Below are 27,946 nucleotides of genomic sequence, written 5' to 3'. Positions count from 1 at the left end.
CTCCGCCAGAGTCACTCAGACAAACACGTTTCTCTGACATGATCGCTGCTGGGAAGCCCCTCCGAACCGGGGAACATTTTGGATCCAACCTATTGACTGTGGATAGCGAAGGATTTTTTTTTATAACTGGGAAGAACTTCCGTGTTGTCCTCCTGTCTTTTTGAAAACTCTTCCATTCCATAGCAGCAGCAGCTGAGGAGGAGGCTGAAGACAGGAGATCAACAGGCGGTTCCAGACTCTGGAGGAGAAGATGGAGGCCCTGTTTCCTCTGCTCAAGTCCCACCCAGGGCTATCAGTGGTGTTCTTCTCCCTGGTGTTCAGGACTATACACAAACTCCTGCAGGACCTGCCGGTGCCGAAGGTGGTGAAGCAAGATGACTTTCGCTTCTGGAAGTGGAAGAACCTCTCGGTGTCCATGGTGCACTCCCTGGTGACTGGGACGTGGGCCCTAACTTGGTGAGTTCCCTGTGACATCCACACACTCGCATATGCATCCATCCACTCACACTGAGGCCCCATTGTCCGCGCACGTGCCTGTGGGAGCTGGAGAAGAAGAAGAAGAAGAAGGGCATGTTGAAACAGCGTGGATGTAAATACCACTTGGAGAAAAAAAAAATGGTCAAATTTTTTTTTTCTCCAAAAGTTGTGCAGCAGGTTCTTAAACTTGGGTTAAAGTCAGTCGTTCCGATTGGCCCTTGCAGAAGTCTCCAGATAACAACCTGAAAAACCTGCTGGCGTCACGAGCAGATTGTGAAAAGAACATTTGAGTAACAAGCTTTTGTAGGGCGTACACCCAAGTTTTTGTGACTCAATTCGATCAAATGAAAGTGGCATTAGAAATATTGTTTGAGTTCCAGACGTAACTTGCTAAAGGTTATATATATATACAAGTTATAAATTAATATGGATTTGTTTAGACAAGGAGGGGTCACCAGGTACACCTTTCCCCCTAGACATTGGCCCTCTCAGCCCAAAGGCAGTAAAGTTTTTTTCTATAGAGGGTCCTCGCTCAGAGAACGAACAGTAAAAGCCGATGAAATGTTTCTGCTGAGCTGGGCTCTCTGTCCTGAAACAAACCCATTTATGTCTGGGTGAGGCCAGCACAGAACTGCCTACTGTCTGACATGCGTCCCTTCAACAGTGTGGTGGTTTGGCCCGAGACGTTGAGTAACCTCCACTCGTACCACACCCAGATGTCCTACCTGCTCGTCTGCGTCTCAACAGGTCAGTGAATGCATCACATACATGTCAAATTATAACGTATAGAATTCAGGTAGCTGCTGGCTTTGTTTTGTAAATGTGTTGTGGCCACTGGTTTGACTTGACTACTCAACAACTAGGTTGTTTAGAAATAGACAAACCAAACTATTAGAAAGGTTTCAATGCTGGTCTGCCAACAGCTGATCCAAGTTTTATGTAACATATTTACTCAATAACTTTTCATGGATTACAATTAACATTTAAATATCTTTGCTTGTAAAAAAGATTAAAATTTGCACCACTTTTAATAAAAGTTGCCAGTGAAGACTTAAGTATCTTTTCCTTGGCTATAAAGTTATTTTAAAATAACAGTCACCTGTTGCCAGCAGGTATCATGAGCTGACATGACCATTCAGATGAGACGGTTGATGACATGATAAGCCCTTTAAAGTTTAATATGATAAGAGTTACGTGAATTTATAATAATATAAACGTAGTAAATGTATGCGAAATTAAAATAAAATATATATGCAATGCATATACAAATGTGCCACTGTTATCATTATAATTTTTTTTAGTCCTTGTGTTATTACAAGGACAGGAGGACCTGAAGGCCTGAAAACAAATGTATTTGTTTTACCCCTTGTGTTATCTCTAGGGTTAAGGTGAACGACCACCGCAACTACATTTTTTTTCGGGACTTCTGGTCACCTTGACCCTGAGATAACACATGGGTTAAAAGAAGAAAACAAATAGAGAAAAATATTGTTTAATCATTAATAATATAATCCAACTTAATTGAAATTTGTTTTCAGTAAAAACGACAACACTTTCTAACAGAAAATATGACACAAGAAACATTTTCATATCCTTAAATCTTAGTAAACTAAAACATTGGTTATTTGTAAAGGTGTTACAAATGCTTAAAAATTGTTGTCCATATTATAAATATAATCAAATGATTTAGATCTCAAAATAAAGAGCGTGCCAAAAGCTAACACACATTGCCTATAAAAAACGTTTAACCACAAGCTGTTGTTACCAGTTGTTACCAGCGCTATAAGATAAACAAATAAAACAACAATGGGGGACATTTTAGTGCAATCCAACACAACCCTTCAGAGCCTTCAAGTGCATCTTTTCAATACCATGACGACACAAATCTACTGAGATGTGCCATAACAACCACAACAACAGCAGCGTGACTCCAGTGAGGCTGCAGGAGATGCAGATGCTGGACGTGTAGCTGTTGTGGTTGAGACAGTAGTGGCTTGTAAGTCTCACTATGTTGACGTGACAGTCATTCCCTGGCACCACACAACCCTGACTCACTTGGCTTCTGGATAAGCGTGTTTAGAGGATAGGATTTTGAAAATTAGATTCAAGGAATATATTTTTGATTCCTTGTTGTGTAGTAAACATTTTTTTAAGTTGTATATGTTTTCATTCCAGGCTACTTTGTACACGACGCATGTGACATTATTTTGAGCGGACATGCGAGAGGATCATGGGAGTTCCTTGTCCATCATGCACTTGTAAGACCCTCTTCTCTTTTAAAACATTTGTTCCTTTCTTATGAACATTTTGTCTGGTTTCTGAACTGATGGGAAGGGAACATGTTTTTTTTCAATTACACAATGTTAAATTAAAGTAAAGTACACAATTAAATTTCAAAGATATTTTAATTATGACATGGAATCAATATTGTTTTTTCAAGTTGTTCTCGGTGTTGTCTTGATCTTATCAAGATTTTTGTTTTGATTGTTTAAGCGCTTTGTGACCCTGGTCTGGAAAAGCGCTTTACAAATACAATTTACTTACTTACTTACTTATATGTACAAATATAATAATGATGATGTATTGATTTATCATTTAGGCTTTTTCTGGCCTCTTCAGAAACCTCTCCATTCCATGTTCACTAAATAGTTTCAAGCTACCTGGTAAATTCAAAAACAGCCAGATTGACACGTATATAAAATGGTTAAAAAAAGATTTTTCTTTTTATATCGTGATGTATTAAATTCCTTTCTTCCCTCCCCTTCAGTAGCTCCACCTGGGGCCCCCACTTAAAATAAACACTGTATTACATATAACAATGTCCCGGAAGAGACCTCCAGAAAGATCAATAAAGTTTATCTGTCATTCATCATCACATTTCTCAGTTTTGAAGTTATAACTTAATAAAGTTCTCTCGCGTCTGAAATCTCGCCAAAATTAAAAAACTAAATAAAAATAAAATTAAACAGTCTGACATCACTCTGGTGGAGGTCTCCTCCCCTAGAAGCCCTAAATCAGTTAAGTACCTACATGTTAATGTTGAAACAAAATAAATATTTACTGTATGTAAACATGGTGAGAGTTACTCCTGCCTTTAGGTGTTTTTGTAATGTGTACATTAGGCAGCAAACCTTATTTTTATTATTTGTTTTTAATGAACAAAACAGGAGTTTTAGGGGTGATTTTGAAATTTACGTGAGTCCTTGAATGCAACTCGTGTTTCGTGACCAATCAGAGCAGAGTGGGCGTGGTTGCTTGGATGAGACTTCTGCTGTGTCTCAAATCGCATACTAGCGTACTCAAAGTTAGTATTTTTAGTGCGTAAGTGCGTCTCAATTCTTAGTATGCGAAATTTAGTGCGCCATGCATACTAAATTGGCGTACTAAAACGCCCACAAAACTGAGTATGGTTTGATGGACACTAACCACCCTAAACGGCCGCCATCTTAGTGACGTTGTAAACAGAAGTTACGTCATATATAAATGCATATACTTACAGGTGCATGAGACGTCTTCGGTGATGATACCAGCTTAAATATCTTGCGAAAATTTCGATTCTCATATTTTTTCTTAATTTCTTTTTCCAAACTTGCAAAACGTGCTGCCAGTAGGTGTTGGCGATAGCGTTCAAACAGCTGGTTGCAACCATCGTGAAGTAGAAGAAGAAGCTGTCACCTCAATTCCGGTGTAGGTACAAATTCTGTCCCCCCTGCAAATTCTGTCCCCCCACTTCCTACGTGATGACGTCAAAGAAACGTCAACAGGAGGTTTACATGATACTTTTTACCACATAAAACATTATTATTTTCAAATAACAAAAATGTTAGAATATTTACCTTTCAATAACTTTTTCTACCTGTCTGTAGTTCGATCATAAACACCTCAGTAATTATTTAGTTTTCATTTCGATTTTTTTCTTCCCGATTTAAATCAATTATTAAATGTACGTAAGCTAATTATTTCTGAACTCGAATGTTTGTATTGCATTGTACAGTTGTGCGTTATTAGTAAAACAGCTTCAGTCAATCAGCGGCTTCATCACATGTAGCGCGGTCACTTCCGTTGGTCTCAAAGTCACGTGTGTCGTCAGACCAGGAAATGAAAGAACGGAAAGTGAATATGTTGACGAACATCGTCTTTTTGTCAATATAAATGTTTTTTGTGTTGTAACAAGTATCATGTAAACCTTCTTTTGACGTTTCTTTAACCCATAAAAAATATTTTAAAGAGACGTTCGCATATGCAGCGTGTGACGTCACCACGTAGGAAGTGGGGGGACAGAATTTGTACCTACACCGGTTAGTGCGTAGCAGCAGTGTTTGATTTGAGACATACTATCTGTGGAGAATTTGCGTACTAGTTAGTATGTACACTATCCTGATGCATACTAACTTCTAGTATACTAAGAGAAGTATGCGATTTGAGACACAGCATTCTTCTCAGCCAAAACAGCGCATTTTAAGTGGGCAGGGCTTAAGCATATTTTCTAATGTAAATATCATTATTTAAGTTTTGTGCAAAAAGAAACTTACTGAGTATATTAAAGGCCCTATAACAATTTAAGAGACACTTAAATCACAGATAAGGTGCCCTTTAAATAAGTCTATACATTTTAAGTTTTTATGTAGAGGAAGTTATCAGTCTCTTTCTCTCAGCTGCTGCCTGATGTCTTTCATCATTGAAACGCATAGGAAGTGTCAGTGTGCATGTTCAAGACACTTAAGGGTTAGTGATCATTATAATATTTAAAGAATTTTCTTTTTTTGTATGTATTTATTTCATATTTTGACTACATTTACTGATGAAGTAGGCCTCAGGTTGAAAACTAATTTCATTTATATATCTTTCCTCCAGAACATCCAACAGTTAAATCTAATCTTAATTAAATGTACAAGATTAGAAGTGTATAAGAAGTATATCAACAACGTACTTGAACCATTAGAATGTGGACACACTTTTAACTATTCTGGATTATATCTGGTGCTCAGTTCTGATGACTGTTGAATACAAAAGTAGGTGAGGTAGTTTTGCAGCAACGCTAATTAGCACACTAACCTTAAGCTACTATGCTAACAACTTAGCATATTCATTTTCATAATCTGGGAACCGTTTCAATCTGTTTGTTTTCTTGCAGGTGATCTGGAGCTTCCTGTACACCCTATTTACTCAGGTGTACGTGGGCGGTGCCGTCGTGGCTCTCTTCGTGGAGGTCAACAGTGTGACCCTTCACTTCCGGCTGATGCTGAAACTGGCATGCGCTCAGAACTCCCCCTTTTACCAGATCAACAAATTCCTCAACCTGGCCACCTACTTGACTTTTCGCCTCAGCACCCAGTTTTACCTCACCTGGTACATCGTGCACAACTACTCCTGGCTGGACCACGGCGGCTACTTTCTGGCCTCCATGATCGTGATGAACATAATGATCCTGATCTACTTTTACCGCCTGCTGCGCGCCGACTTCTTCTCACCGGCCAGGGGACACGCTGTGGTGCAGAACGGCCTGCATAACAACAACGTTAAGAAGTTTCTCAGCGATTGACCAGGGACTGTTGGCAGGACTTTGAAAGCATACGTTTTATAATAGGGTGGAAAGTTTACGTATTTTATTTTCATGATCAGTCACTTACATGGTTATCCACCGTTTTTTGCCAAAGAACAAAAACACCTGATGAAGAAAGAGGCTGCCTCCGAAATGGTAGTCAATTCTTTGTTTGTTTCCTTCACACCTTATGAATCCATTTTTATAAAGAAAATGACACAAAATGTTCTTTGACCTTTAGATTCAATGTTTATAATATACATTTGAAACATTTAAGCTTGTTGACTCAAATATATTCATATAAAAGATTTTTGACCACTGTTTTGTCATAATTGGCTATATTTAATTGTTATAATAAAATTTCACATTATCAGTTTTGAATCTAGCATTTTGTGACTTCAGACTTTGTATGTAAAGACACTTCCTCACTTCATTTGTCACAGTTGGGTATATAGACGTAAATGGAAACTACTAACAAAATTTCTCTACATATTAACATACTTGTATTTAAATATGTATGTTTATATATTTACATTTCTTTCCTAAAGCAAGCTAAATTGATAGGTTAATCAAAACTATGTAATGAAGTTGTAATACTGATAGAACATTGTCATTAAAACAAATATTTGGCATTAAACATCAGACATTGGAGCCAGGACACTAAAATACTCTGGTTCAGCTATAGTTTGTCAACATTCCACCATTCAGTTTGTATTTAAATGATATTTAACTTTCATGGAAAAAAGTTTTACGCCTATATTAAATCTAATATTAGATAGTTTTGAATGCTATTGTTGTCCGAGAAGTAACTATAAGGATGCTAATGCTAACTAGCTTGTTTTTAGCATGTTACACTTCAGCAGGAATTGAGCTCATAAAACAGGAAGTGACAGAGCAGCAGTACTAAATGTAATGCTTACTGCGATTACACAAATTCTAATAAAAAAGTATATTAAAGAAGAACTCGAGCAGATACTTTATGGACTCTGTGATGCCATCTAAGGTGGAGAGGATGAACAAAGAGCATTTCATTTAATTTTTAGTAACAAGTATATGATTTCTATCAAAAAAGCTTTTTTTTAACCACAAATCATTTAAGTTGCTCAACTACAGTCTTAAACAACCCAAAATGAACATTTTGTTACAGCTATGTGTCCTTTTGTGGTAGAGAGTATAAATGTAAATGTATTTATTTCTTTATAATCTATGGTTTGTTTGCTGATCATTCCTGTAGTGTCGAGAGGTGTCGAAAGAACAATCACATCAATGTCACGCGAATGTTCTGCTTGTTTGTACAGTAAAATAAAATGTGCCTTCAGGTTTATATAGATTTTAACTCTTAACACATTCCAGTTTCCTTAGTCTAGAAAGTGTACTTTATATTTGCTTAGTTTCTTTAAATTGAAAAAAAAACGTTGTGTTAATCCTTAACATGTAATTGCTTGAGTGAAAATGTTTAATATAGTATGTCCATGATTTAAAAAAACATGATTTCAATATGTATGACTGCCACTTTTTGGAGGTTCTATCTTGACAATGTAATATGTGAAGAATCTACAGCTCTATTAATTGTATTAAACAACCATACTAAACATATGAGTACATTAATTATGAATTATTACATTTGATTGTATTTTATTTTCTGTATATTGTCGATATTTTTTGTAAGTACCTGAAAATAGCAATATTCTGACTTTTTAACAATAAGTCTGTGCATTATGACTTGGGGATTTTTAAGAAGAAATGCAAATTCATTGTTATTAATTAATAGTCATTTCTGTTCTACCCTAAAGTGCATTATTTGTTTAAAAAAACAAAAAAACAATATAAGAAACCTCGCACTCTAGCCAGCCAGCGAGTTAGCATGCTAACCGCAGCTCCAGCAGGCGCTTCTACATTTCCTCCAGCAGGGGGACCAGCTGAGAAAACAGCGGGGATGTGAGTCACCAGCAGCGGGCTCCAGTGTCTCCTCTCCCCCGTAACTTCCGCGGAGCAACCAGTGTCCCGTTTACAGTAACCTCAGCGAGGTTTTCTATCTAGCTTGCATTGATTCAACTACACTTTTGCGACAATAGCTGACCAAACAAGCAGCGACTCGATCGGGACATCATTGACTCGTAAAAGGTAAAATCTTTGCTTGGTCTTTTCACGTTGTAAAGTTTTTTTTTTTTCCTGAATGAGGTTTATTTTCCACCTCCAGTCGTGTATTACACGTATGCGATATTATAGAAACACGGATTCATTCAGCAGCGGATTGTTGCAGATTCAAACTATTTACCGCAATTCGTCTTTGATGAACAATAGGATTAAAGTCCTCTCTTAAGCAGATCAGTGTCTTCTTCTTCTTTCTGTTATTGTTTTATCTCTTCCTCCGAACCAACTGTGCTCGCAGTCATACTTGTTTGGGTCTTTAACAGTATCAAAGAAACGAGTAGTTTGATATACTTCTAGTACTGTGGCTGTAAAGAGAACGAATGCTAACAAGACGAACTCAACAACAACAAAACACTGTAATAAAGAAAAGTAGTCCTGGAAATCCACGTGTAATAAAGTTGGTAGAATATTCCAGAATTAATAATTTAGTTCACGTTAAACTTTGTTTAAATTCTTTAAATTATATTGTCCTTATTATATGACGGAGCTCTCAATGCATTAAAGGAGGAATTCAAGGTCCTTTATTTATTGACAAAGTGTTGGATCAAACTATAGTCCTATTTCCATTCTGACATCGTTCCCATTCTTCATCAACCCTGCTACCATTAGACTTCAGGAGGTTTAACTATAGTCAAATATTGCTATGTTTGAGTATTATGGAGTGTGAGTATATTTTTAACTACTGCTTCACTGTCAACAATGTTAATATTTGATACAGCTGTCATTGTTTCTCTGCTGCTTCAGCACTTTTACATATTCATCTACTGATAGTATTTGTTCAAAGACAAGACTTTTTCTTTGAACCCTGAACAGTTTTCTAATTTTTCTTATTATTTTTTAGGTTTTCTTTTTGTATGAAACAACCTTGATCTCAACATCTCAATAACAAAAGTAATACTTGTATTTTGTTTATATTAATCATCATCATCAAACATGTTCTTTGTCTTTATCTTTAGTCTTAGATTGTGTCATTTTGTTCTTTCTCTTTACGTTCTTGTTCTTATTTTATTTTGATTTTTTTTTTTTATATATATATAAAAATGCTGTATGTATTGGCTATTGGGGAAAAAAAACAATTTAAGTCTCAATCATTTTTGGGGTGGAAATTTCTATTTAAAAAAATGCTCAGAGGCAAAAAGTGTTTTATAGTTAGATAAAGGAAAATGGGGGGAAAACATTGAGAGGTATACATTTGATCAGTGGCGAGCCGTGCATTTCACACATAGGCCTTCAGTGGCGCACGTTTGAATGAATCTACCTCTCAATAACTACTTTACTAACTACTTAACTAATTTACTAGTAAGATTCTTTATACACCACAGGGATCTGAGCGTGTACTGTTTATATAGGTCAATAAGACGTTTAAGACACAACATCAGTGCATTATATAAAAATATCAATCCAACTACAGTCTATGTGGTTTCCATGGCCAAGACAAACACGCTCTGCAACGCCCCCCCCCTCCCACACTCACACACACTACGCGCTTCAGCGACAAACACAATAAAGCGACACACACACAAGCACCACTATTGATCTCATAAAGCGCAACATTATTTAGAAAAAAATGCATTTACTCACTTAGTTCATGGAGGAAATAAATAAATCCATTGAAGCTCGTGAAAGACTTGTCTCTGAGTTATCATAACTTTCAGCTCCATGTGACTTGTCCTCAGTGCTATCCAATTAGAGGACATGAACGTGTCACGTGTTCAACGCGTTCAGCGTCACGTAAGCTATGAGAAGGGTAGCTGCCGAAACGCTGACCTTGTGTCGCCAACTCGAATCTGATTGGTTAACACAATCCTTCGGCCGCCTTTGATTTTAATGGACAAGAGCCATCACTGAAACGACTGAAGGCCATGGGTAGATTTCTTCTGGCAACATGTGACAGCTCAAATATGATTGGATGAAAGCTCTCGCATGAACGTACAATCCTGGAAGCAGTGCGCAACTTGAAGAAAGAAATGAAATGAAGAGAAAAGACTATGAGGAAAAACTTAATACATATTTATGAAAAATGAACAATAATAATATAATTATTATATATATATATATTTATTTTATTAAACAAATAAATGTATTTTCTGATTATGTTTAGGCCAGCAGAGAAGGTTTTGCTAGCCCTGACGGCCCGCACCTTTGTGGTAGAACAAGTGTTAAAATAAAAAGATCACAGAACCTTTTTTACACATCTGGCTATGGAAAGGCTGGTAAAGATCTATGGTCTATTGGACAATTATACATTTACAGTCTTATATTTAAATTCCTTGTGCTATTAGCTTGTTTAATTCAGAGTTTGGAGGCAGGCGTGGAGCAAAATTATCATGATGTTCTATTCTATGTTAGTCTTTTTATCCTTTGTCTTTGTTATTTTCCATCCATCCATCCATCCATCCATCCATCCATCCATCCATCCATCCATCCATCCATCCATCCATCCATCCATCCATCCATCCATCCATCCATCCATCCATCCATCCATCCATCCATCCATCCATCCATCCATCCATCCATCCATCCATCCATCCATCCATCCATCCATCCATCCATCCATCCATCCATCCATCCATCCGTTGCTCTTTAACCATGTTTTCTTTCTCTAGCACTGCTATATAAGCCAGAAACATTACTAAAATAATCTTCTCTTTCTTAATGTCCCTTTAAACAGATCATTTATGACTATTAATGTACATTAGATCAACTGCATTTACTCGTCTTCACTGGTACCACTAAACCATGACTCAGCCTCTAATCGTTGATGCCTCCCACTCTCTCTCTTTCATGACCCCTCATGTGATAAACAGTCACCTGGAAAGAAGACTCTGCTCCAGTCATGAGCTATCGATTACCTGCTCGGAAGGACAGAATCATAGCTGAGCTTCCTCAAGTAACCTTTCAATTTCCTTTCGTCTCTGTGCTGCTCGAACTTCTCTGACTGACTCTGTGTTTTCTCGCCCAGTGCTTCAGAGAAGACGCAGCCTTCCACACCAGGCAGGACTTCGACGACAAGGTGAAGACGGCGTGTCTGCAGCAGCGCACCGGCACAGTCGGGTGAGAACATCACAGATTTGAGATGGTTTCGTTAATGATTACAAACTTTTAAACTCTAACTCTTCCCCACCAGATTTAGGATCGCTAAAGTCATTGTCGTGGGCGACCTGGCTGTCGGGAAGACATGCCTCATTAGTCGGTGAGAGGGCAAAGATTCAACAGCACACGGAGACATAAAAGTGATCATTTACATCATGGAGATTTACACTTTACACAAACTGTACACTCATTAGAGGTGTCAAGTTAGGCATTGATCACCATCAATTAATTATAGTTTTAAAACTTTTTATCTCTATCTTTTCTGTTACATATGTTTTGTAAAATGTGATTTTTCGTGTTTTAATTGTCAGAGTAAGAACTACGGTCAGTTACACTCTGGTCTGGTAAACAATATAATAGTTGTACCTCGATGTACTAACTTGACTTTTTTTTATTGTATGTAGACATGGCTTTTTATTTTCATTTTTTTATGTTGATTTAGATCAGTGGTGGGCAATTCAATTTCCAAATGGGCCACACTTTTCCCCCAAAATGTTTTCATTTATGCCTTGTGTCGTCTCTGGGTCAACGATCTTCCTGGCTTCCATAAATACATATGCAGTGGTGGAGGTTGTTCACCTTGACCCAGAGAGAAACATACGCGTTAAATCTTTTTGAGGGGCAATAATTACTCACAAAAACTATAGTCCTAAATCTAGACCCAAAATGAATAATATAAATAAATACAAAATACAAAATGTTTAGTTTTCTACATGACATTTTGAGTCAAATGGCCACATGTGGCCTCCAGAATGAACCATGTCCAGGTATGGTTTAGAAAAAAAGCACAGGAATATTCAGCCCTGCTGTTGGAAACTAAAGGTTGCAAATGTAAATGACTAGAACAGGATCTGTTAAAGTATATTTAAATCAATTCATTAGTTTATGTAGACACTTGTATATCAATATTCCGAACTACCACAATCATATACTCAAATAAAAAACAAACAAACCTTTCTAAACAAATTTAGGTGAGATTTATTACATCAATTTATTACCGATAGTAATTAATGCTTAATTTGCTTAATTAAATACATTTTATCATTTAACAGAATAACTGTGAAGTTGTGTTATTGGTACTAACAAATTTGTTTAAAAGGCTGTATTCAGAAAATGATAAATGTTCAACATCTTAAATAGAAATGAACAAATGAACAAAATCCTAAACATATACTTTTCAAATTCCAAACAAAAAAGTGATGTTATTGAAGCCATCAGGCAAGATCTTGTTCTTGTCCTAGAGCTTTTGTTTTATGCACATTGAGCTCTAGTTCTGATTGGTTGATTCCAATTTGACTCTTTCTCCAAGCTTTCATCTTGAATTATTCTCTTCATCCTATTGCTCATTTTTCATAAATTATTTTAAAATAATTAAATGAATGAATGGGTTTCAGGCTCATAGTAACATCATAAGTATTACTTCTTGTAACATTTGCTGAAATCTTCAGATTCTGCCAGGATGTGTTCAATAAGAACTACAAAGCTACGATTGGAGTCGACTTCGAGATGGAGCGCTTCGAGGTTTTGGGCGTTACCTTCAACCTGCAGCTGTAAGTCACATGATTACTTTTTTAAAGCTTTAGTGTGGTGATGTTGATGCTGGATGTCTTCTGAAGGTGGGACACTGCTGGACAGGAGAGATTCAAGTGCATCGCGTCCACTTACTATAGAGGAGCAAAAGGTAGAATCTCAATTAACAGTTGTTTTTTTTCCAAAAAAAAACATTATTTTGTCCATTCTCTTCCAGTGGTTATCGTCACGTTCGATCTCAACGACATCAATTCTTTGGACCACACAAAGTGAGAACACCTGCTGCTGCAGGTCATAGAATCGTCTTCTAAATGTTTTGTGGTCTCCAGGCAGTGGCTGGAAGACGCCCTGAAGGAGAACGACCCCACTGCAGTGCAGCTCTTCCTGGTGGGGACAAAGAAAGACCTGAGCGTATGTCCTAAACTCTCCCTCTGTAAATGTTAACAATTTGGTTTTGAAGCCAGAAAAACAAAGAGCGCGTCGGCTCACTCAAACCTCAGGAATGTAGTTCCTCCTCCCTCTGAGTCCAAACACTGCAGTGATGCTGACGGACTCTTACGACTTATTGTTGAGAAATTAGGGATGACTCACTAAAGTTTTGCTAAATATGACGATTTTTATTATGTATATATTCTTATGGCCAATAGTTTGGCTATTATCTACAACCTGTGTCAAACTCGAGACTCTAGGGCAAATTCTGGCTGCTTGGATTTATGATGTGGCCTGAAAGAAACGTTAATCCTGTAGGTGGCGCCACATTCAATCCTTTTTAAAGAATTGCCCTGAGAGGTTGACAGTGCAATATTACTTGAGTTACTCTAATTTAGTTGTTTTTTAATCATATACATTTTAGTGTACTGAAATTTACTAAAAGTAGCAATGCTAATATTAAAGACATATACTCTGGCCCCCTTTAGTGTTAGTTCTTTGTGACACTCCTGCCAGGTCGCTGAGGCAAAGTTACGAAGAGCAGCAGTGAAACCAGTTTTTATGGAAGTAGATCATACCATCAGATTATTGAATGGTACAATTTATAATTCCAAATGTTGAAACCTTTCAATATAAGAATAATTGAATTAAATGATTAAACCAACATTTAATAGAAAATTCAAAATTTGAAAAGTTAAATTCAAGCATTGAATATTTTTATGGCACTGATATGCTTTCATGTTTCTACTACGAGTCACAATTATTCAAAATTAAAACCAATCATTACAGGGGAAACGGGGGAAACAGTCTGAATGTTATGTGGTGCAGCTTTAATTCATTCATGAATGTCATCAGAGTAATTGTTCTTTTAGTAGATTATTTTAGAACTCACTCCACTAACGTCTCTCCTGCAGTCTCCGGCTCAGTACTCTCTGATTGAACAAGATGCTATGAAGCTGGCGAAGGAGATTCATGCAGAGTACTGGGCTGTGTCGGCACTCACAGGTGAGCGTTAAACCCAACAAAACATGGATGGCCTTCTTTAAGTTGTGACTGTGCTCCAGGGGAAAACGTGAAAGAGTTTTTCCTCCGGCTCGCCTCGCTGGCCTTCGAAACCAACGTCCTGGCCGAGCTGGAGAAAGGTGCCACGAGGCAAATAGGCAACGTTGTCCGTGAGTATTGATGAAAGTTCTGTTCATGAAAACATCAGTTAGAGTTGTTGACTTGTTTGCTTCAGGAATCGAAAGCAACAGCAGCGACAGCAGTGTCCCCAAAAGCTCTGGTTGCTGCTTTTGATTCCACTTTGAGCTGGAGGTTGGAGTGCGGCTGCTCAACAGCTGAGCTGTGGGTGAAGGGCGGAGACTTTCAGAATCTTCAGTTTTCCTGGCCTTAAAGGCCTTTTGCTTCATTATGCATTCTTGTGGCGGCATCCAAATTCAGTTTGGATTCTCTGGTACTGAACCTAAGCATGTTGATGTTTACTGAGCTGCCTTCCTGCTGGTCAAGTGTCGGGTATAATGCAATTCAAGATACTGCTTTAAAAAAATCAATCATCATTGCTGGTTTGAGTTATAGGTTTCAAGACCTAAACAGTATTATAATAAAACTTTCCCTTTCGTCTGCTTTATTCTTTGTTTGCTATACTTCTAATGTCAATTAAATCACTTTTGAAAAACAAACCTCGCTTTTGGTGTTCACCCCACAAAATAACACAAATAATACACATTTATAAACTTTTATGAAATTGAGTTTATTAATATACTTCACCTCTGGTGACTGTCGACATTAAAGTAAAACAAAATACTTTAAAATAAAATTATTGATGCAATTTAAACTTTGTATTTACAATAATTACAGTTAACTGAATGAACGTTGTTGTTAAATCTCTCACTTATTAACATCTTCAAAGAAGTCAAGGTATTTTCCATCGATTTGGCTCTGGAGTTCTTCTGGGATGCAGTGAGAGAATTTATATTTCTCCTTGATCCACCGTCCCCCTTCAGTGTTCTCGATGGCAACCGCAGCGACCCCTGCAGGACATTTTATTTATAAAACATTAACGCGATTCATTCACTAATGTACTTTTTTTACATTCAGTTTTGTAACTAAACAAACAAAAAAATATTGTTATACAAAAGTTTTATATTACTCTTTTTAAGCTTTTTATTTTTTCAATTTCTCATTATTGTGTTCAAATATAATTATTACATTAATAAATATAATTTAGTTTTTATTTTTAATACTTTTTATTACCGCAATCATCTTTATAGTACTCTTTTAAAAAAAAAAATTGTAATATAATGTATTTAATGATATTCTATCTGTTTGAACTTCTTCTTTCAATGTCGATGATCAATGCACACATGTGTATTTATTTAGCTTTGGTTTCATAACATAATAATTGAATTCTATTATTTGGTAGGTATTCTATATCAATTAATTCCCCTGGTATATACAGCCACAGCAGAATGACTGCCTTGGTTTTTTTTTATTGCTTATTTTGTATCTTATCTTAGTTTATTGTTTTATTTTGTCTTTGTCTCTTTTATTATTATTATTATTATTATTTTCAATTAAAAGTGAATAATATATAATACAGGTTTCTGCAATAAAATCTCTTTACTAAATACAATCTAAATAAAAACAATATTTTAAATGTTTGTTTCCCGTTATATTACAGTGTCTATGTAAAACGATAGGTTTGATATTTTGTATTGTTTGACTATTTGTTTTGTATCTCACCAACAACTGTCGCTCCGAGTCTTTCTAACAGTTGTATAGCTGCTGTCATCGTTCCTCCTGTTTCAATCCACTGGTCCACGAGCAAAACTCTCAAACCTGCGTAAAGAAACATGTTAACAGACACTCGTGACGTCACAATCATAAGGCTTACAGCTCAGCGTACCGTGCATTAGACACCGCTAGATGGCAGTGTTTCAAAGCTACTAGAACACTCGCTTAAAAATCGTCTTTCATATACAGGTATTTGCCTGTGTTGTTGATAATATTCAATAAATGAATCGCAAGATTTTGAATATAGAATATATTATGATCAGAGTTGGTTACTTGTCTGTACACCTGATGAACAACAGCAACTGAGTCACAAACTAATCCTTGAAACTATTTGAAACGTTAACCTTGTTTCAGAACATCTTCTCTCACTTCCATGGTCTTTTCATTGCCAGAGTAGTCGGTGTACTTCTGATTCTGGGTGGGCACACAGAGATGACCGGCCTTACGGATCGCTAGAAAACCTTTGCCCAGCCTCGTGGCCACTGACGAACCTGGAAGAGGAAACGTTAATTGAATAACATTTGGGGATTTTTTTTAGGTAAAAATCATCAACCAAATCGAGCCATGAGCGGTTTCCTTAAATGTCCTTATATTATCTCCAATGGAGAGTCCAGGCACCATCATTTCAGCTCCTGTTATATACCTGTTTATTAAAGGGCAATTTATGTGTTGATTTAAGTGTCCCTTAAGTAGATCTTTGACCTCTATTGTACTCATCAGTATGTGGCCAGTATGTGGCTGTTTTCCCCAACCACATCCACTCTGCTGTGAATCGTTGTATAAACAGAGCAGGGCGGGATTACAGCTGGCTGGAGGAGGAGAGATTATCGTTATGAAGCCCATCTCGTAACCTCTTGTTCGCTGAGATTTCAGACGGGGGAGAACTTTATAACGTAATAAATTCAACACATGGTCATGATGAGGGACTTACAGCATCTTGCAGAGGAAGACTTCAACATTTAAAACATGTCAGGAAGTCAGGAAAGTTGGGTTTTCACATCAGTTGTCCTTGGAGTACACTTGGATCGGAATTTGTTGTGCAAAAATACAACAAAAGTTCTATAGAAGTCTATAAGAATGTTTGATTAAATAAAATAATTTAACATTTAAGGTTGAGTGTAGCTGAAGTTCCACTCAATTAGAGTTTTAATCTACAAAACTGTTTATCTCATGACATTATTTAATTCCAAACTGTTAATCTATCTAAGAAACTACAAACAGAAAATGCAGGAATGATTCCCGCTGAAGTGTGATGTGAAAATCTTGTAGATCATGTGTATCAGAGGTGGTTAAAGCAGATTAAGATTTACCCAGAATGAAGCCCATAGCATCGATGCCAGCCACCAGGTCAATGGTGTCGTCGTGGAACGGAGCCAGAAGGTCTGTAACACAGTCGCCCAGCGCCTGGACCCGGACCAGAGAAAGTCAGTACAAGCGAGAGAGAGACATATTTGAAGTTTGATACCTGGGAGTTGCAGTAGAGCCTAGACGGGTCCAGCCATGCAAACGCTGGACCTTTAGTGTTCGGTGCCATCAGTCGTAGGTACCATCCTCTGGGTCTGTCTGCAGGAACAACAAGCGCGTCCATTTGTCTGCTCGAGGCGGAACCAGGGTGAATGAACTGGACTGGAATGACCAAGTGGTCCACAGGATCATTTTACACTGAGGGGGACGATCAGGCTCGTGCAGGGGACTCGTATGCACGTCTTAACTTAGAAACCTCAGCAGTCAGAGCAGACTCTCTCAAGACAAACACGTTAGATCCACTTTTTTGTTGGATCAGCACATCTAATCACAAAACTTAATAAACCATCATTTCCACTAATAAGCCCATCATGTGCGGTTTAATGAAAAAAAAAAAACAGGGCTAAAAGCCACAGCCACTACCTACCTTTGAAATGAACTGAACCAAACATGTTGTACAAATTAACCTTACTTTCTTACTCACCCAACAAAATAAGAGCTCGTTTAAACAGGAAGTTACAGTCGCTGTTACTACCCTCTAGTGGCGCATATTGAGACTGCTGTTTCCTGACATTACTTGAGTGCATCAACATCAGAAACCTTTATTGAAAGAAAATACAGGGAAATAAATGGACGAGGGATTAAGCAATATAAAAAAAATCGAAGATATTTATATATATTATCTATCTATATGGTACAAGTACAAGTAGTGGTACTGATTTGGATCAGGAGACCTCCTGAGGGATCAATAAAGTTTTACCTTACCTTACCTTATATTATAAATATATACGTTCAAATTGTTTATAAATAGTGTCCAGTTATTATTTATTTCCACTTTTATGTTCGCACTGATTTATGATGTAATCGGTTGACATTTTTCATGGCTTCAGAATTGTGGACTCGTGTGTGTCATCCATTGTAACGTGCTTGAACTCTGAAGTGTGTGGGAACCCACCGATGCTCTCATGACACCCTGAGGTGTCAAACTCATGTAGTGATCATATTTTAGCAGAAACAAGATCCGGAAGGTCAACAGACGTCCGTAGATGACACCTGATCCCTCACAGCAGAAACATTTTTATAATTGAACAAGCAAGACCTGAAACTCAGCCCAAACTCAAGCTGAGCTGAAGGATACAGTTACTGTGTTCCCCACCTGTGACCAAACTCCCATCGCTCTTATTTGGATTATTATATAATCGAATGACCTTAATGACGATTTAATTCTTCAGATTTTTCTGATTTAATTGATTTCTTCTGGTTGTCCGCTCCTAGTTACGAACCATGACTGAGGAACACACACATCAACTCTGCGGCCAATCCTTCCTGGAAAGAGCTTTTTATGAAAAAGTTCCCTCCTCCCACCCAGTTTGCTCGAATGTGGCCTCGGATGATTTTACATCATTTCTCTCCGCCTTCTAGAAATCCGATTGCAGCGCCTTGAGAGGGATGGAGGGAGAGAGCTGTGAATAAGACCAGTCATGTGACAAAAAACTGCTGATTAGAGAAAAAAGGACTTCTTGTCCAGCTTTTGTCCGGATAGGGAAAAAAAAGTCTCAAATATGAATTCTGGTTTTCCACTGGCCTGAACACAGATCCATTTTAGGAAAGCTTTAATTATTCATGTGATTTATTCAATGTATCTTGTAATGAATCTTTGAAGCAAACAACACAATAATTCATTACTTCGGTTTTGACTTAACATGTGTTGGTAACACAATTGTAACGTTAGTCTTATGAACAAATTATATTAAAAATCATTTTTGTTTACAAAAAAACCTTGGAATCAGGAAATCGGATGATAATGTGGGATAAAATAAAAAATAAATATAACTTTTCAGTGTAATTTCTAGCTACTATTAACTATTTAATCAATATGACATGTAAGTAGAAATATTACATCTTTCTTTTTTATTTATCGTGTAATCTTTAATAAAAAAAAAATTCTAATTACATTTTTTTTCTTGCTACATTCATATATTTATCTTTTTAAAAAGTTTTTAAAATATATATTTATTAATGTTTTCCTCCAGTTCCTTTTTTTAAATGTGAAATGTAATGTTAAATTCCCTCCTTTCCAAAAAAATGATCATTTCATTTCAATTTTGAAATGATTTATTTCTTTGGGTCATGTGAGTCATCGGATACAGATTGGCGTCAGGTTGGAGCAGATATACGGCGTAAGAAACATGCCAGGATTCCTTCGCTACATAAATTGCCGCTGCTTGGTCGGGTCATCAGTCCGGTCACTATGGTCCTCTGCTGCGGTTGCGTGCGACAGCTTCAACCTTTTTCCACATTCCACAATGAAGTTCTGTCCAGCGTTGTGATTTAGGTCATTACAGCTTCACTGGCTGTTTTGTCAAAGATGGCCAATCTGCTGGTTGGGCACAATCACCCCATGCCTGTTGCCATGGAGAAGCGGGCCGAGCAAGAACCTCCTCCATGCGTGTTCCCAAAGTAAATCTCCACCAAGTGGGGGGTTAGTGTTGGGGGTTGACCGGGGTTACTCGCGGTCAACACATCCACACACCACCCCTGATTAGACCCTAATGGCCATATTGACGCGAGCTGATCAATTCTACGATTCTCTTCACACTACAAGACATTGATCTTCTTCTCTTACCTCCCAAGTCATGGATTATTGGAGACCCTTGTAGTTTCTTCCAGAAGGGGCTCAGGAACCCCTCCCCCAACAAACAACCAGCTAACATATAAACACAAAAGTGTAGGGTTCATAAGAAGAAACATTCAACTTGTTCATTCACTTCTGCTTTAGTGCAGCTGAAATAAGTTACATTTCAATATTCCAGAAGGTTTAAAGCAATATGACATTCATTTCCAACACATCTAGTTGTTCTAACACTAGGATAGACATCCATTTATCCAAAACCCTTGTTTCCCATATGTCTCATGTCGACCGTCACCACAAACATGCTCATCTTCATGCCAGTGGCAGATGTTAGAACAGATATAATAGTTCTTCATAATATTTCTTAAAAATGATCATTTTTTAATTTGATCTTTCAGGAAATGTAACTCTAAATTCTAAATTACATTTGTTAGGTTCCTATCAGCCAACACTTTCATTAACTATATATATGTGTTACAAATGTTTATAAATAAAATAATAATAATAATAATAAAAAGCAGAAATAATAAAAAAGTAATAATAATAATGATTTGTTTTTAAAACCAGATTTACAAACACAACATAGAAATTATTTGGGGTGTCAATTTAAAAGAGACAAAGACAAAATAAAACAATAAAATAAGATAAGATACAAAATAAGCAATTAAAAAAAACAGACCCAAGAACCAAGGCAGCCAGTCTGCTGCACCTGTATATACCAGGGGAATTAACTGATATAGAATACCTACCAAATAATATAATTTAATTATTGTGTTATGAAACACAAGCTAAATAAATACAATGTGTGCAGTGATCATCTATATTGAAACACTTTAGAAGTTCAAACAGATATAATAACTTTAAATAAATTACATATCAAACAATTTACAAATACGATTACTATAAAGATGATTGCGGTAAAAAACGTATTAAAACTAAAAACTAAACTAATTTATTAAATGTAATAATTATATTTGAACACAATAATGATGTCATAATTTACGATGATCTAACATTGTTTGACATTTGGTCCAAAAATGTGCCCTTTATTAACATAATGAGTAAAAAAAATAAAAACGACTCTATTAATAAAAAATAAATTAAAAAAGGAGCACGACTGCAGTAATATCATGTGGGACTTTAATAAATGTCAGGGACATCGGTTTAGTCGTCACGATACTTGACGATCGCTCGACAATCTTCGGAGGCGCTCGGCATTCTCCGCGCGCGCTGGCTCCACTTTAAAAGAGGCAAGTTTGAACGGCGGCTCAGAGAGGAACTGTCTTCGTGACGCATGGTGCTGAAAGTGCCGCTCCACCAGCCATGTGGTCCGTCATTTTCGTCTTCCTGTCCTACCTGGACAGGAACCTGGTGAGAGGACACCTGCTGGACGCGGACAAGGAGAACAAAGACATGTTCTCCGTCATCGACGGAACCTTGTGCGCGAGGATGAGCGCGTTTGGAGAGAACTTTCTCTACCAGGTGTCGGACGGAGCCGAGGTGGTCCGGTCCGTGGTCAGTCCCGCCGGGAGGCTGGTCCACTGCTCCATCTCCGTGGACCAACTGGTGGTCAAGACCTTCGCCAAGGAATGCAGATCTGGACTGAAGGAGCGCAGAACTCTCGTGCGTGTGGAGGAGAAGTTCCTGCGCATGCACGAGGCCAAGAAGACCTGCGAGGAGTCCACGAGGAGATCCGGAGGGACGGAGAAGGACGAGCCTGAGGTCCAGGAGATGGTTCTGAAGAGGTCCAAGAGGGGGTTCACCTACCCTGGCACCCTGTGGTGCGGAGCTGGAAACATGGCTGACACATATGAGCAGCTAGGTAGGTGACTACATCTCATTATGGCCATAAATATATTCAATAAATATCATGTATAATAAACTAAATATTACAATAAAAATAGAGACAAAACCAAATATTGAAACAATTAAGAGAATAAAAAGATTTACCCTTAAAGACAAAACTATTCACTTCTAATATAATAAAATAAATAAAAATATATGTATATTAGCTTAGGTCTGGAAATGTGCTATATAAATAAAAATTACTTACTTACTTACTTACTTAGTTAGCTGAGCTTTGTTGTGGCATGACAAAATACTTACAATTAGTTTGTTTTCATAATATAGCACCACACTAGTCACACATATATGAGTCTTTTTATGGAAGTAATAAAAAAACTAAAAACATTTAAGCTGCTCATCTGTCTAGTGCATTGAAGATCACCATGTTATGATAAGCAATATATGTAAAGGTTGCTAAAACACCGAAAAGCAATAAAAAAAAGTTACTCTTAAGTTGTAATAAATTATATTTCAAATATTTTGTGATGATACGTTGATAATTACTGCTAATATCTGACACAATGTATTCAGGTTTGTGATGAATTCATTTTATAAAGCAGAGATAATAATAATGCTAACTTTTGTTTCAATAGTTGATCAATGCTATGAAGCTAACATCAACGTGTCTTCAGATGTTGCAGCTTTATATATTTTAGTTTATATATTTTATACAGCTAATAATATAAATGTTATTGTATCCTTTGTTTTGTATTTGTTCCATTTCCATTTCCATTATACAAATATAAATGTCAAGATAACAGAGGCATTATTTGACTTATTCAATGACTTGTTTTCAGGAGATTTTGCTGCGACTGACAGCTGCTGCCGCACACACGATGGCTGCCCACAGGTCATCCATGCCTTCTCCTCCAAATATGGATACACCAACTTCAAGTGGCACGCTGTCTGTCATTGTGATTGTGACGAGACGTAAGCAAAAATCATTTGTCATCTTTAGATGATTCTCACTCTTTAATATCAATGTGTTTTTTCTCTGTCAAATCAACTAATGCAGGGCTCCCCAATTTGTTTTGCCTTATAGAGTTAGTTCACTCAAAATTAAAATGTCTCTAATGTTCTACTCACCCTCATATTGGGAGTCTTCAAGTGAGCCCGTGTCAAGCCTGAGCAGCCTTGTAGCTTATGCTATAAGTTTCAAAAATAGATTTTTTTGGAACAATTTCCCATGACGTGGCTTCAGTACAGGAGGGACGTTACAGACTAGCAGTATGAAGGTATTTTGACGTTTTTGAGGAATCTTTTTGTACGAGGAAAAGTGAGCCAAAGTCGAGACTTTTTCATTTCTGCCTGCATCAGATTATTCTGAGAATTCTCCCAACCCTTAGTGGACATTATTGGAGTTTTATCCCTTTAGTAGCAATGTTTTTAGGCTTGTGGTTAATGAGCACTGATCCAAACAACTTTCTAAAAGTCATCTGGATGTTTTTCTACCAAAACGAGTGATATTATAAATTGACTTTATGGTTTGAAAGAGCAGAGCTGTTCGGTCACTATCTGATCACTGAGACAACCTTATGGAGCTTCAAGGACTTGCAGTGTGCATTTATTTCTGAATATTCAGAAGCAATGGCAGAAGAGGGGAAGGGGCAGCTAATCTTTTTAATGCCTTGCACGAAGTTAATATGAGCTTCTTAAGCTTTCAAAAATTAATAACGGGTCAGATGTTGACCTCAGATGACCTGTTCTTTTTCCGCCTGCAGGTTGAGAGACTGTCTCAGGCAAGTCAACGACACTTCCTCCAGAGTGGTCGGGCAGGCGTTCTTCAACGTCATCGGCGTGCCTTGCTTCAGGCTCAAATATGAGCAACAGTGCGCCGAGAGGCACTGGTACGGAATGTAAGTTTTCCTGCTGTCCTCCGCTCGAGAGACGACTCCGGCTATAACCCCATCAACATCTTACTCTTAGGTGTAAACGGTACGAGAGGTTTCCTGTGGCCGTGATTAAAGAAGCGGTTCCGTATGACTATGGCGGCATTGAGGTGATTGACAAGCTGACGCTGAGACCCCCCAAAAAAGGGGAGAGACCAGAGAGTCCGACTCAGCCCACCGTGTTAGAACCGGAGGAACCTTCGCTTGGCAAGATGGTCACGGCGGCCGAGGACTTCATCAAGGTCCTCGCCACCGTGTCCACCTCTCAGAGCTCCGTCACAGACTCCCACAAGAGTGAGTCCCAAACCTCGGAGAAGAAGAAGAAGAGGAGGAAGAACAAAGGTAAGAAGAAGAAGAAAACTAAGAAGCAAAAAGGTAAAGCCAGTAAGAGAAAGGAAAAGGAATTGGATGAAGGGATGACGGTGTCTAACGCGGGTGCAAAAGTAGAAGAAGCAGTCGTTCTGAGCAACTTCATCGGCGACTCGCAGAAGAAACCAAAGACCTCCGTGAAAACTGAATCGGAGCCGGCAAGACAAGACGAGACCTCAAATGAAGTCATGAAAGATGAACCAGTGAAGGCTAGAGCGCCAGATGAACCTGCACCTCCGTCACCCGTTTCAACTCAAAATAAATCAGCAAAAAAGGAGAGGAGGAAGAAGCAGAAACCTCTAGACTCTCCTGAAGTGCTGAGAAATGTTCACTCTGGGACTAACACAACACACTGCTGCACCACTACCTCTCACCAGACAACACATCACTTCGCTGAAAGAAGTCGTGTCACGAGTGAAGCCTCTTCTCCCATTGAGACCCCGAAAATGAAAAGAAACAGGTCAAAGGAGAGGGGAGACAGAGAGGGGTGGAAAAAAAGGAAGAAGATCAGCTTAGATTCTTCTTTACAAACTCTCGGGAATTCCTCTGTGGAGGATCAGATAGTCGTCCCTTTATCTGAGGGCCCCACAGGAACACCAAAACCAGCCATAGAGTTCTCCCCCATCCCTGACATGTATACGCTCTTGAGAACACCGGACCCTTCCTTCCGTCCACTCAAGACGCACTCTAAGAAGAGGGGGGGCAGAAATAAGAGGAAAAAGAAAGTTTTGCCTTTTTCCAGAGCGTTTTCTCAGAACATTCCAGACGCTCTTGACCCTGATATAGAAACATCCAACTTCACGCTTCGAACCACAGAGCAGACACCAGGTGACATGACTCTTCTGAACCTGAGGCCCAGCGGCACCATCAGAAAACAAAGAAGAACTAAAGTTTCTCTCACAGCTCTACCTTCAAACAGCCCCACCACTCAAGACCCAAACCTACAGACGTCCCCAAAAACCAGCACTGCTCCTCCTCGTCACCCCATGAGCCCGGTTCAGGTTTCCATGGAGAGAGCGAGGGATCAGTTATCCTGGAAGAAGAGGAGGAAGGCAGCTCAGCTCTCCAGACAACATTGATCCTCAGATGTTCGCACGTTAGAGCAGACACACTGGCTTCACCATAATAAACGTATCGAGCTTTGCTTTCTCTAATCACACATGTTGACAGAATGACCTTTGATTCTTCTCAGCAGAGCTGCACGTGTTTAATAAAAGATGATTGAAAGTGTCTTTGGATGAAATATTTGTTGTATTATAACCTTAAAAAACACTCAAGTTATTTTTTAACTTTTCAGTAAAGGTCCATGTCAATTACAGGCATTCAGGAATGAAAATCATCCAAAAAATAAGGTCATCCGACACAATTGGATGTAACAAGATGATTGGTGAGGCTCATGGAGGTGTAATTTAAAATTATTATTATATTATTCATAATATTTACCCTTGTGTTGCCTCTGGGTCGGGGTAAAAGGAAGTCACTTTCTTGTTTGTCATTAGCCACAATCAGTCAATTGACTTTCAATCTTCAAGTGAAGACTATCCATTCAAGCTATTAAGGGCCTTCGGGTCACCTTGACCCTAAGATAACACAAGGGTTAACAAAAGTAATTATGCCAAGTAAGATGTAACAGCAGCCTCTCCCACATTTTATTACCAGAATTTTTTTTAAGATTGCATATAAAAATATAAGTATAGGCAAGTGCATATTTAATGCAAAATATATAATTGACTACCAAAATCAACATACCCACAACTAAAAAAAGTTTAAATCTATGAAGGCAAATAGAAGAAGCTGCAACCACCATGTCCAACTTGATAGAGTCCAGTCCAGGCTTTATTTTATTGGTTTCTGACACGCAAAGAAATACGCAAAATATATGCTTGCTTAAACTGACATTGAATTTTTTTTTTTAAAACATTGTTTGAAAAAACAAAAACATTATTAATATAGTAAATAAAAAAGACAAGAACACATCAAATAAATACATTTTAGTTACCACATAATGTGATTTTTACAACCAATATACCTTTTATTCAAAGCCAATTAAAGATGTTACTATTCTAAGACCATCATTAAAATGTATAGCTAAACTTTTATTATGTAACTACATTTCCTGAAAACCACGGATATTTGGTCACATTACCAGTTCATTGGGGGTAAAATGAGACTATTGAGGAGGACAGAAAATATTTTGTCATCATTAAACTTAAAAGAAAGAATGACTTGTTCAAACACATTTCCACTTATATTAACAAGAAACTGTATAGAAAACCCAGTTGACCCCAGGTGGTCATAATACAGTAATAAACGTGTTCATCAAAGATTAGTTGCTGAGGCGAAGGTTAATAATAATGTGAAAATGTGAAAGTAAATACTGGATTTCTCCCAAACTGAACGATCCAGGTCAAGAAGTTCTATCCCTGACTGTGGTCTTTTGTTGGAGCCGGACTTTGACCCGACCGTTGGTGCCCCCGGCGTGATTTAGGCGGGTCACATTCTCCGAACAGATTAGAAGGTCTCACTTCCACACGGATGAGGGTGGTAACATCCAGCGAGGAGACCCAAAATCCTCCCCATCAGCTGACTCTCACATGCTTGCGTAAGAAGATCGGATCCAACAATCTCAAAAGAGGGAGAGATCCAAACGAGGAACCCACTCCGTCAGACAACCCAGGTGCAGGTTGTGGAGTTTAGAATGTCACATGATCAGCTTCAGTACTTGTCGTAAGAAATCAGTGTGAAAGATGTAATAACAGAGAGTGTCCTGGTTCAGCTTAGACTGCAGCTCACGGAAGACACAGTTATTCCTGGAAGTTTGGCTCTCTGGAGATTAAGACTGAGAAAGACTTTTGGATGCATATGTGTATATTTCTGCCCACAACATTGAATCACAAGTCTTCAAATATTTGTACATTAAGTTATGGCTTCACTTGAGGAAGCCATAGTGTCTTTTTCTCACTGTGATTGAGAAAAGCAGATTCACACATTTGCAGACTTTAAACTTAAAACTTAAACTAAAAGAACATTTTTTATTATTTTACAACTACAAGTCTTCAATTACATGTATGTATGTGAAGAGTAAAGAGTGCAGGTAGAGATCTCATGAAACAGGTTTGTGGAACTTTACCTTCACGTGTCACATAAAGAGTAGGGGAAATATTTGTTTCTGGCTCCCTCTACTGGTAGAGAGAGGTTTCAAAGAAATGTGACACTCAAAAGAGGTTGCATTTAGTTAATTGTACTGTACACTTGGAAAATAATGTGGAGGTTTATTTTTTTGTTTTTTCCATGACGACAGGTCTTCAATACCATATGCAAGCCTTGTGGTTTACGGGTACAAGTACGTGCATTTATAGTAGGGGTGCAGAGACACGTCATCTTCTCTGGACGCCCACTGGTCAGGTGCTCTGGGCATGTCTGGAGATAAAGAAAGGGAACGCCGTGTCACAGCAGGGGGTTCTGAGGATAGAAAAGTTTTACACAACTCAGTAGAATTCTAGATATACTGTAATGTCACCATGTACGTGCAAGATGTTTTACAGTTTTTTTCAATTGCTTAAGCATGATTTTGAATACAGGGCCCGGAATTTCAAAACATATAGCACAATTAGCAAAACAACTCACATCCCTTGCAAAATAAAACACTCTTGTTAAAACTATACACTACTTTATAAAAATTGTATTTTGTTAACAAATGAGACGCACACGTTTTTATAGACTGCTGCA

The 27,946-nt window shown here is 37.9% G+C and overlaps 4 protein-coding genes across 5 annotated transcripts; 3 read left to right on the top strand and 1 right to left on the bottom strand.

Annotated features, from left to right (window-relative positions):
• Positions 1–18: 18 nt before the first annotated feature.
• Positions 19–6,340, top strand: tlcd1 (TLC domain containing 1). The gene is made up of 4 exons (XM_087795561.1): positions 19–456; positions 1,142–1,224; positions 2,653–2,735; positions 5,612–6,340. The coding sequence occupies exons 1-4, from the start codon at positions 251–253 to the stop codon at positions 6,017–6,019; spliced, it is 780 nt and encodes a 259-aa protein (XP_087651687.1). The 5' UTR covers positions 19–250; the 3' UTR covers positions 6,020–6,340.
• Positions 6,341–7,969: 1,629 nt separating this feature from the next.
• On the top strand, positions 7,970–14,904 carry rab34a (RAB34, member RAS oncogene family a). 2 transcript variants are annotated; one of them, XM_087795559.1, is made up of 11 exons: positions 7,970–8,143; positions 10,981–11,063; positions 11,136–11,227; positions 11,301–11,366; positions 12,715–12,816; positions 12,883–12,947; positions 13,014–13,065; positions 13,126–13,207; positions 14,140–14,230; positions 14,290–14,397; positions 14,463–14,904. In XM_087795559.1, exons 2-11 carry the CDS (start codon positions 11,010–11,012, stop codon positions 14,519–14,521), a joined length of 771 nt encoding a protein of 256 aa, XP_087651685.1. In that variant the 5' UTR covers positions 7,970–8,143; positions 10,981–11,009; the 3' UTR covers positions 14,522–14,904. The 2 variants fall into 2 exon arrangements, with proteins under 2 accessions (XP_087651685.1, XP_087651684.1); XM_087795558.1 differs by lacking the exon at positions 7,970–8,143 and adding an exon at positions 8,727–8,836.
• Positions 14,905–15,112: 208 nt separating this feature from the next.
• Positions 15,113–17,635, bottom strand: LOC148076013 (uncharacterized). Its single transcript, XM_087795666.1, has 5 exons — positions 17,484–17,635; positions 17,329–17,422; positions 16,363–16,509; positions 15,968–16,063; positions 15,113–15,255 (listed from the first exon to the last, which is right to left on the bottom strand). Exons 1-5 carry the CDS (start codon positions 17,604–17,606, stop codon positions 15,113–15,115), a joined length of 603 nt encoding a protein of 200 aa, XP_087651792.1. The 5' UTR covers positions 17,607–17,635.
• Positions 17,636–21,391: 3,756 nt separating this feature from the next.
• Positions 21,392–25,307, top strand: proca1 (protein interacting with cyclin A1). The gene is made up of 4 exons (XM_087795665.1): positions 21,392–21,936; positions 22,757–22,889; positions 23,681–23,815; positions 23,886–25,307. The coding sequence occupies exons 1-4, from the start codon at positions 21,438–21,440 to the stop codon at positions 25,294–25,296; spliced, it is 2,178 nt and encodes a 725-aa protein (XP_087651791.1). The 5' UTR covers positions 21,392–21,437; the 3' UTR covers positions 25,297–25,307.
• The last annotated feature ends 2,639 nt before the right edge of the window (positions 25,308–27,946 follow it).

This window comes from Callionymus lyra, chromosome 7 (genome assembly GCF_982586985.1).
Source record: "Callionymus lyra chromosome 7, fCalLyr1.hap1.1, whole genome shotgun sequence".
In the NCBI taxonomy this organism is placed as follows: Eukaryota; Metazoa; Chordata; class Actinopteri; order Syngnathiformes; family Callionymidae; genus Callionymus; species Callionymus lyra.
The sequence above is the reverse complement of the archived record's forward strand: the minus strand, read 5'-3'. Positions and strand labels throughout refer to the sequence as shown.

Bases quoted from the DNA above. Each gene is read 5' to 3' on its own strand.
- tlcd1 (XM_087795561.1), top strand. From the start codon at position 251: ATGGAGGCCCTGTTTCCTCTGCTCAAGTCCCACCCAGGGCTATCAGTG. The intron at 1,225-2,652 runs GTCAGTGAATGC...TTTTCATTCCAG, and splicing joins GCTCGTCTGCGTCTCAACAG to GCTACTTTGTACACGACGCA. The intron at 2,736-5,611 runs GTAAGACCCTCT...GTTTTCTTGCAG, and splicing joins TCCTTGTCCATCATGCACTT to GTGATCTGGAGCTTCCTGTA.
- proca1 (XM_087795665.1), top strand. From the start codon at position 21,438: ATGTGGTCCGTCATTTTCGTCTTCCTGTCCTACCTGGACAGGAACCTG. The intron at 21,937-22,756 runs GTAGGTGACTAC...ACTTGTTTTCAG, and splicing joins TGACACATATGAGCAGCTAG to GAGATTTTGCTGCGACTGAC. The intron at 22,890-23,680 runs GTAAGCAAAAAT...TTCCGCCTGCAG, and splicing joins CATTGTGATTGTGACGAGAC to GTTGAGAGACTGTCTCAGGC.
- LOC148076013 (XM_087795666.1), bottom strand. From the start codon at position 17,606: ATGGACGCGCTTGTTGTTCCTGCAGACAGACCCAGAGGATGGTACCTA. The intron at 16,510-17,328 runs GTAAATCTTAAT...TTCCTCTTCCAG, and splicing joins TGCTATGGGCTTCATTCTGG to GTTCGTCAGTGGCCACGAGG. The intron at 16,064-16,362 runs GTTAACGTTTCA...TTCTTTACGCAG, and splicing joins AGAAGATGTTCTGAAACAAG to GTTTGAGAGTTTTGCTCGTG.
- rab34a (XM_087795558.1), top strand. The intron at 12,948-13,013 runs GTAGAATCTCAA...ATTCTCTTCCAG, and splicing joins TTACTATAGAGGAGCAAAAG to TGGTTATCGTCACGTTCGAT. The intron at 14,398-14,462 runs GTGAGTATTGAT...TGTTTGCTTCAG, and splicing joins GCAAATAGGCAACGTTGTCC to GAATCGAAAGCAACAGCAGC.